Below are 9,554 nucleotides of genomic sequence, written 5' to 3'. Positions count from 1 at the left end.
ACGTGTGTAATTTGAAGAAGTTTTTTTGATCAATTGGGAATAGTTCGAGTTTTTTTAAAATTAAAGACCGTTAGCTTAAATACTGTTAGCATACTGAAATGTAGTCACGTGGCCTCTGACCGACTTGGGTCACGTGGTCGCTCGCTGCCAATTTTTTTAACGCGTTCATGGTACGAAATAGCAGGACAGGTCAAATTCCGGCCAAAGTTGACCTGCTATAAGACTTCAAGGTAGGACCCCAGTGCATTTATTGAAAATAAACCGTTCATTATTTTTAAATAAAAGTAATATGATTTGATTTTTAATTTGTTTTTTTTTTTTAAATTTTTATAATTTACTAATTTTACTAATTTATACCATATTCTGAGTATGTACACACGTACGGAGTCTTCATTCCCGCAAAGAACCAAAGGGAAACGGGGGTGACTGAAAATCAGCGCTGTTCGATTTATCAACCTTGAACAGCAATAGCTGAGCCACCTCCTTTTGCCTTTTTCTCTTTTTTTTTTGCTTTTCTTTTTTTTTGTATTTCATTTTATGATGTGAAAGGCAATAAATGATCTTTATTATTATTATTATTTTAAATTAGAAACAGTTACGCGCAATTAGGTTAAGGTCGCAAAGTCAGTCATAAAACGATGTTATGTTCGTTGGATAATGTAACTAATAACAACTCTTAAAATGAATATTCACTCATTTATAACGTTATAACGTCGTGCTAAGAGATACAATTCAATAGATAGACCACGTTTTCATGACCGACCTGTGGAAACTTAAGATATTTTTTTGTAAAATCGAATTAATATTAAAAATAAACCACCATTAATTCTCGAACAATGATGAAGACTGTAGAGGAGCATTTATTTTGATAAATCGATCCGCTAAATATTGTACAGAAGAATACGTTTAATAATTATTGTTTCCAAATCAAAGGAAAATGTATCTTATAATCGTTACGGTTAGTTTGTTTTTGGGTAATGTGTACAATTTCGTCTTACCCTTCGAAGGATTGTACAGATTGGATGTAATACATTACAACGACTTTCATGCGAGGTAAGTTTCATTATTGCACTACATCTCTTCAAAGCACGCTTCAAATATCAATCGGTAATTCACTATATCGATCATTCGTATTATTTGGATCGATCGTATTATTTGTATGGTAATAATTCGATTACTAATTGATATCGATATTTCATTATTCATTTAGTAATCGATCTCTTTTATTAACAAGGCTGACCAGACTCACGGACCAATTGGTATTACGCAGTAACAGTAGTGAATGAGCCTACATCGAATTATCATTTTAATTAAAGCTGTTCCGCCCTTCAAATGTTTTAGTTTCGGAATCTTGATCAACAGCAACGCGTATACCGACAAGCAGTCTCGTAAATACATTACTATACCTATTCAACAAAGTCGCTCTCTATGTTCCATAAATAATAATAATAATAAATAAATAAAGAAATGTTTTAATTTAAACAAGATCGCAACAGCGAGCTAATTAGAGTCGATGTTAACACATCGAGTAATCTTTATAAAGTACCTACTAGTCAAACGCGGCTCGCTTGACTGGCCGAATTTTTAAGCTATTGCATAGATTTTATCGCGGGATTTGAGCGCTGCGACCGAATCAAGAAATTCCGTAACGAAAACAACCTAACACCTCTCCGCCTACCTTGTAGCTCGTTCACACATTCACACGTTGCGCTTGTGTAGTGTTTGTGAATAAGCGCCCGGCGTGACGTCGCACTGCATGCGCATCATGAAAAGTCTGCCCATCTCTCGCGCGGTCTAGCTTATGAGTGTGAAGGGGACAGTTAATGTTTTGCTTTAGTTAATGTTTATAAATATAGCGTGGTCTTTTTTATTATTGTTTTAATATTAAATTATTATTGTCTACTTAAATTGCATAAGTTGATAAAAAATGTTATGCAATAGCTTTACCGTGACAGTCCTCAAGTGCCGCACGTGTTTTTATTTGAGTTTGATCCGGACGCTACCAAACTTCACAGGGAAATCTGCTAGCTAGAGAGAGAGAGAAGAGAGATCACATGAAGGTTTCCTGAAAATTTCATCGAAATCGGTGCAACCGTTTCGGAGTCTATAGGGAACATACTTTCACATAAATATATTAATAGATTGATAGTGCATCATTATATGAAAATACAGAAATAACTTTTTAAATTCGATATTTTTATGCTTTTGGTATTGAAAATTATACATATTCGTTTGAATTTTTAAGTGATAATTTAAAAAGTGTCGGGTTATACTTGGTTTGTTTTATTATTTTATTTTGGTAAGGCGTTTTCTTTTAACGATTTTGGTGGTTTATTCTTGTAAACTGACTAAAAAGCAGTACTGATTGGTTAAGCCAAATGAATGATACGTGAATAAAATAATTTTTTTTTAAATCTTTTATTTGTTTGTCTATGATTTGGATTATTATGTGTAGCGTATAACGGGTACAAGGCAAGCACGCGCAATAGTTTTCAAACGACGATTTCTCATTCAAGCGAATAATTAGGTTATTGTAAAAAAAAACCGTATAGTAAACAAGGGCCTGACCATGAACTTTATAGAAACCTGCCAAGTTTCGGGCAAGTTCAACTTTTTGTCGAATATGACAGGTTTTTTTTTTTTTTTTTTTTTTTTATTGCTTATAGGAATGGACGAGCTCACAGCCCACCTGGTGTTAAGTGGTTACTGGAGCCCATAGACATTCACAACGTAAATGCGCCACCCACCTTGAGATATAAGTTCTAAGATCTAAAGTATAGTTACAACGGCTGTCCCACCCTTCAAACCGAAACGCATTACTGCTTCACGGCAGAAATAGGCAGGGTGGTGGTACCTAACCGCGCGGACTCACAAGAGGCCCTACCACCAGTAAACCAGTAACCAGTTTTTTTTTTTTTCAATTCGTGCCAAAGTCATTTTGCCTGACATTTAGCTGACCCTGCTTCGTTGTCTCTGTCCCGTTTGCTGAATTTGTCAATAAAATTCCGTTCCGAAATTGAGTAGGTATTTTTATTGTTTTCGATTCATTTCAAAGTAACAATAAAATCATTTGTAATACTCTAATGTTATCCTAATGTTAATTGATACAATTTTAAAGAACAAATAATACACGATTTTCTGATATTACAGCCTCATAACGTACCATAATACGTAACCAAAAAAACTTGTGGTTGACACTCTTTTCTGAAGGTGCAAATCACTTTGAAATTTGAAGTGTTGTCTTAGTCTACTTACATTGATTTATGTACGAGGGGATTTAAATTTCATGTGGAAATATGTTTCGTTACAATAAGAATAAAAAATAATTTAACCACTTTAAATTTGAACAACCATTCGCTTTTTGGCAGTCCATTTTTTTCCCTACCTAAGCTGATACCCTTGAGAGGCTATTTAAACGTAACCTTAACCTTAGGTGAGCTCACAGCGCTCAAACCGGAGCGATGCTAGCACTGATCCTAGCAAGAGCAGTGCTTCGCAGAATCTACCACCGGATCGGAAACGCGACCCACTGAGAAGATCACCCGGCGAGAAACTCAGTGGGCTGTGTCTATGGGTAAATTCGCTCGTCGAGCCCTTCGTCGCAAGCGACGAGTTCGACGAGGACGGTGACCAGGCTGTCTTACTAAACTATGTTTTAATGGAAAAGTAACGACGTGTGTAATTTGAAGAAGTTTTTTTGATCAATTGGGAATAGTTCGAGTTTTTTTAAAATTAAAGACCGTTAGCTTAAATACTGTTAGCATACTGAAATGTAGTCACGTGGCCTCTGACCGACTTGGGTCACGTGGTCGCTCGCTGCCAATTTTTTTAACGCGTTCATGGTACGAAATAGCAGGACAGGTCAAATTCCGGCCAAAGTTGACCTGCTATAAGACTTCAAGGTAGGACCCCAGTGCATTTATTGAAAATAAACCGTTCATTATTTTTAAATAAAAGTAATATGATTTGATTTTTAATTTGTTTTTTTTTTTTAAATTTTTATAATTTACTAATTTTACTAATTTATACCATATTCTGAGTATGTACACACGTACGGAGTCTTCATTCCCGCAAAGAACCAAAGGGAAACGGGGGTGACTGAAAATCAGCGCTGTTCGATTTATCAACCTTGAACAGCAATAGCTGAGCCACCTCCTTTTGCCTTTTTCTCTTTTTTTTTTGCTTTTCTTTTTTTTTGTATTTCATTTTATGATGTGAAAGGCAATAAATGATCTTTATTATTATTATTATTTTAAATTAGAAACAGTTACGCGCAATTAGGTTAAGGTCGCAAAGTCAGTCATAAAACGATGTTATGTTCGTTGGATAATGTAACTAATAACAACTCTTAAAATGAATATTCACTCATTTATAACGTTATAACGTCGTGCTAAGAGATACAATTCAATAGATAGACCACGTTTTCATGACCGACCTGTGGAAACTTAAGATATTTTTTTGTAAAATCGAATTAATATTAAAAATAAACCACCATTAATTCTCGAACAATGATGAAGACTGTAGAGGAGCATTTATTTTGATAAATCGATCCGCTAAATATTGTACAGAAGAATACGTTTAATAATTATTGTTTCCAAATCAAAGGAAAATGTATCTTATAATCGTTACGGTTAGTTTGTTTTTGGGTAATGTGTACAATTTCGTCTTACCCTTCGAAGGATTGTACAGATTGGATGTAATACATTACAACGACTTTCATGCGAGGTAAGTTTCATTATTGCACTACATCTCTTCAAAGCACGCTTCAAATATCAATCGGTAATTCACTATATCGATCATTCGTATTATTTGGATCGATCGTATTATTTGTATGGTAATAATTCGATTACTAATTGATATCGATATTTCATTATTCATTTAGTAATCGATCTCTTTTATTAACAAGGCTGACCAGACTCACGGACCAATTGGTATTACGCAGTAACAGTAGTGAATGAGCCTACATCGAATTATCATTTTAATTAAAGCTGTTCCGCCCTTCAAATGTTTTAGTTTCGGAATCTTGATCAACAGCAACGCGTATACCGACAAGCAGTCTCGTAAATACATTACTATACCTATTCAACAAAGTCGCTCTCTATGTTCCATAAATAATAATAATAATAAATAAATAAAGAAATGTTTTAATTTAAACAAGATCGCAACAGCGAGCTAATTAGAGTCGATGTTAACACATCGAGTAATCTTTATAAAGTACCTACTAGTCAAACGCGGCTCGCTTGACTGGCCGAATTTTTAAGCTATTGCATAGATTTTATCGCGGGATTTGAGCGCTGCGACCGAATCAAGAAATTCCGTAACGAAAACAACCTAACACCTCTCCGCCTACCTTGTAGCTCGTTCACACATTCACACGTTGCGCTTGTGTAGTGTTTGTGAATAAGCGCCCGGCGTGACGTCGCACTGCATGCGCATCATGAAAAGTCTGCCCATCTCTCGCGCGGTCTAGCTTATGAGTGTGAAGGGGACAGTTAATGTTTTGCTTTAGTTAATGTTTATAAATATAGCGTGGTCTTTTTTATTATTGTTTTAATATTAAATTATTATTGTCTACTTAAATTGCATAAGTTGATAAAAAATGTTATGCAATAGCTTTACCGTGACAGTCCTCAAGTGCCGCACGTGTTTTTATTTGAGTTTGATCCGGACGCTACCAAACTTCACAGGGAAATCTGCTAGCTAGAGAGAGAGAGAAGAGAGATCACATGAAGGTTTCCTGAAAATTTCATCGAAATCGGTGCAACCGTTTCGGAGTCTATAGGGAACATACTTTCACATAAATATATTAATAGATTGATAGTGCATCATTATATGAAAATACAGAAATAACTTTTTAAATTCGATATTTTTATGCTTTTGGTATTGAAAATTGAAATTTTAGTGCAAATGTTTTTAATGACAAAATGATAATCAGAGAACCAAAAACCGATGAAGTTAAAGAGACATCCAAAGGTGACATAGAAAAGTCCCTTCCTATGGCGCGTTGCAATGGATGTATGGAGATATAATACAAGTGGGGTTGGTATCAGATAGGCGGCTGGTCGTAAAACTCATGCCCATTCCTATGAAGCATGATAAGAGGACATGCTGCACGGACCACACTTAATATGGGATAAGAGCAAGAAGAAGAAGATATAGATAGGTTGTTGGGGCTGCATAAGACCGTTGTAAGAACACTGCCAAACGATAGGTAGAGCTAAAATACCGATTAACGGTGCTTAACAGATTCAATTGAAGTTTATTTCAACTTAGAAGCCGTCGTGGCCTAAAGGATAAGACGTCCGGTGCATTCGTGTTGAGCGATGCACCGGTGTTCGAATCTCAGGCGGGTACCAATTTTTCTAATGAAATACGTACTAAACAAATTTTCACGATTGACTTCCACGGTGAAGGAATAACATCGAGTTATAAAAATCAAACCCGCAAAAATTATAATTTGCGTAATTACTGGTGGTAGGACCTCTTGAGAGTCCGCGCGGGTAGGTACCCTGCCTATTTCTGCTGTGAAGCAATAATGCGTTTCAGCTTGAAGGGTGGGGCAGCCGTTGTATCTATACTTGAGACCTTAGAACTTATATCTCAAGGTGGGTGGCGCATTTACGTTGTAGATGTCTATGGGCTCCAGTAAACACTTAACACCAGGTGGGCTGTGAGCTCATCCACCCATATAAGCAATAAAATATAAATTAAAGAGATTAATAAAATCGCTAAACGTTTTGGTATTAAGGACCATGAAAGGTTGATATAGTTATATCGTTATCATCAGCCGTAACGTGTAACGCGTAACCGGTTCTAATTTGCTGAAAATAATTCAAATAAGGAGACGAATTTACATTTTACTTTACCTTAAAATTTTTGTGGTGTATTCGTACAGAGTGATGACATTGTTCAAATCCTGCAATACGAAAACATATTTTTTCATCATGCGTCACGATCATGGGTAAATTGGATATTGTAGGTAGGATGCTAGGAGCAAATAAATTTGACTACCCTCTTTCTTGAACGCAGTAAAAAATGTGGTAAGAACGCGTTAAATAATGTTTATTATAGTGTAATAGTGTTTATAATGTAGATAGCTACGAATGTTTCAACAGTTTGAATTATATTCATTTATTATTATTCAATATACCCATCCAAAAAGCTGTGGCGGCAACCCTAGCACATTGTCACTTCTACATTAACTGTATAGTCTTTTCTTCAGAGCTAATATTTTCGCCTATCGAAATTTTCTTCTCGGCTTAACATAGCAATAATTTCAGATTCGAGGAGACTTCGGTAAATACGCCGATATGCAAGTCTAATGATAGTGCCTGCCTGGGGGGGTTCCCTAGGCTCTACCACCACATCCAAACACTGCTAGTGGAAAAGCCACATTCAATACTCCTGAACGCGGGTGACAGTTTCCAGGGAACTTTCTGGTATACGCTGCTCAAATGGAACGTAACTCAAGAATTCATGAATATGCTACCTCACGACGCACATGTAATGTATACAATTTGTTTTCTTTAATTAATTTAACTCATAAAAATGTTCGTTTGAAATCTCTAATTATAGTTTGGGAATATTTCGAGGTCAGGTATTGGGAGTTGTTAAAATATATTTGATGAGTCCGTACTAGATGAATTTATCATTCTTCATTCAAGCTTTTCATTATTGTCTTCATGTTTATCCATAGTTCAGTTCAGTGCTACCATAATATTATATTGCCTAAAAATAACTATAACTATACTGAGACCCTTAGAACCTATATATCAAGGTGGGTGGCGCATTTACGTTGTAGATGTCTATGGGCTCCAGTAACCACTTAACACCAGGTGGGCTGTGAGCTCGTCCACCCATCAAAGCAATAAAAAAAATATGTAGCAGTTTTTTTTTGTGAATTTTCGCAATGAACTTATGACAATTAGAATTCATTAGAAGGCCATGAATATTTTTGAACTAAGCGGCCAAAGGCTATACGCTCCTGAATACAGTGTCTATGTGTTTTCAGGCCATAGGTAACCATGAATTCGACGACGGGCCAGAAGGTCTTGCGCCATACTTATCTGCTCTTAATGCTCCTGTCGTGGCAGCCAATTTGGATGTTTCCAAAGAACCTTCGCTACAAAATCTAACCAAGCCTCATATCGTGATCGAACGACAAGGCAGGAAGATTGGAATCATTGGCTTGATAACGACTGATACCCAGGTAGTACAATATGTCAAACATTTTGTGATTATCGTGACATAGTTAAACTCTATCTTTGAGGACGGATTTTTTGTTGTTTATGAAAATTACGACCGATTAATTTAATAGAGATCGAACAATTCAAGATTTTTGATACGCAATAAACAGAATATACCAGATAAATGCAGAATTGAATACGATAACAACATACTTACATATATCCGTGTTACGTGACGCCAATCGAGATAAACATACACTAGAATCTGTTTTTACAAGTCGTGATCAAACGATTAAAGTAGTTCACGAGATTATGTAACATTGTCACTAGAACCATATTATATTTTGCTACTTAATTTAATGGCTTTGGTTTATTTTGAAGTTTCATAGTTTTCCCTGTCAGAAATTGGATCGTTGTTGAAATTTTTGCATTTGCGATACATTCAAAGACTCTTGTAGACTCGGTGAAAATAAAATCACGTAGCATTACTGAACATATAATGAAAATTTCGTATTAAATTATAGTTATATGTTTAGAGCTCAGTGAAAATATATGACGACTATGAAAAGATATGATGAAATAATTGTAGGTAATGAAATTGACGCAGAATGGATCAGATGGCGGCAGGTCACGGGCACCACGTGTGACTCACACATATTTTCTCTTCCCCTAAAAGGGAAGATATATAAGACCTTAATAAGACCTGCCGTCTTGTATGGATCAGCTTGTTGGACCAATAAAATGGCGGATGTAAGGCGATTGCATGCAGCAGAGATGCGAATGTGTGGAGTAATGAGAATGGATAGAATACGAAATGAATAAGTTAGAGGAAGTCTGAAAGTGGCACCTGTGACAGAGAAGTTGAGAAGTGCGCGTTTGGGATGGTATGGACATGTGATGAGAGGAAATGAAATGAGGTTGGTAAGAGAGTGTTAACTGTGAATGTGTGTGCAAGGATATAGATAAAGAGGTAGACCTAAGAAGAAATGGATGGATTGCGTGAAAGACGATATGTGTAAGAGGGGAGTGACCGTAGATATGGTACATGATTGAGGAATATGGAAGGAGAAAACATGTTGCGCCGACCCCAGGTGACTGGGGAAAGGCAGGAGAATGATCATAGGGAAAGTTTTTACAGCACCTCTTTTTAATGTTTTACAATTCCAGATACTGTCCTTGCCCGGCAATGTGATTTTTACGGATCCATTCGAAGCCACGAGGCGGGAAACGGAAGCCTTGAATGAAAAAGGCGTGGATATCATCATACTTCTCTCACATTGCGGTCTTGAAGTTGACAAGTCAGTCGGTCTATTACTTATAGCTTGGCAGTAAAGTTTTTAATATATAAATACAATTTAGGTTTCTAAA

At 36.2% G+C, this 9,554-nt stretch overlaps 1 protein-coding gene across 22 annotated transcripts in view; it reads left to right on the top strand.

The window, feature by feature from the left end:
- Window positions 1-9,554, top strand: part of LOC101736450 (apyrase) — a 31,730-nt gene that overhangs the window by 1,962 nt on the left and 20,214 nt on the right. For 3 of the 22 annotated variants that reach the window (XM_038016258.2, XM_062673047.1, XM_038016259.2), the window contains exons 2-5: window positions 897-1,053; window positions 7,281-7,503; window positions 8,012-8,209; window positions 9,354-9,484. In XM_038016258.2, the coding sequence (XP_037872186.1) occupies window positions 938-1,053; window positions 7,281-7,503; window positions 8,012-8,209; window positions 9,354-9,484 (668 nt within the window). In that variant the 5' untranslated portion in view covers window positions 897-937. Of the gene's footprint in view, window positions 1-181; window positions 231-845; window positions 1,054-2,226; window positions 2,300-4,517; window positions 4,726-7,280; window positions 7,504-8,011; window positions 8,210-9,353; window positions 9,485-9,554 lie in introns of those variants that run through there. The other 19 variants (XM_038016261.2, XM_038016262.2, XM_038016260.2 and 16 more) reach the window with 13 other exon arrangements.

Source organism: Bombyx mori, chromosome 16 (assembly GCF_030269925.1).
Source record: "Bombyx mori chromosome 16, ASM3026992v2".
NCBI classification, from domain to species: domain Eukaryota; kingdom Metazoa; phylum Arthropoda; class Insecta; order Lepidoptera; family Bombycidae; genus Bombyx; species Bombyx mori.
The sequence above is the reverse complement of the archived record's forward strand: the minus strand, read 5'-3'. Positions and strand labels throughout refer to the sequence as shown.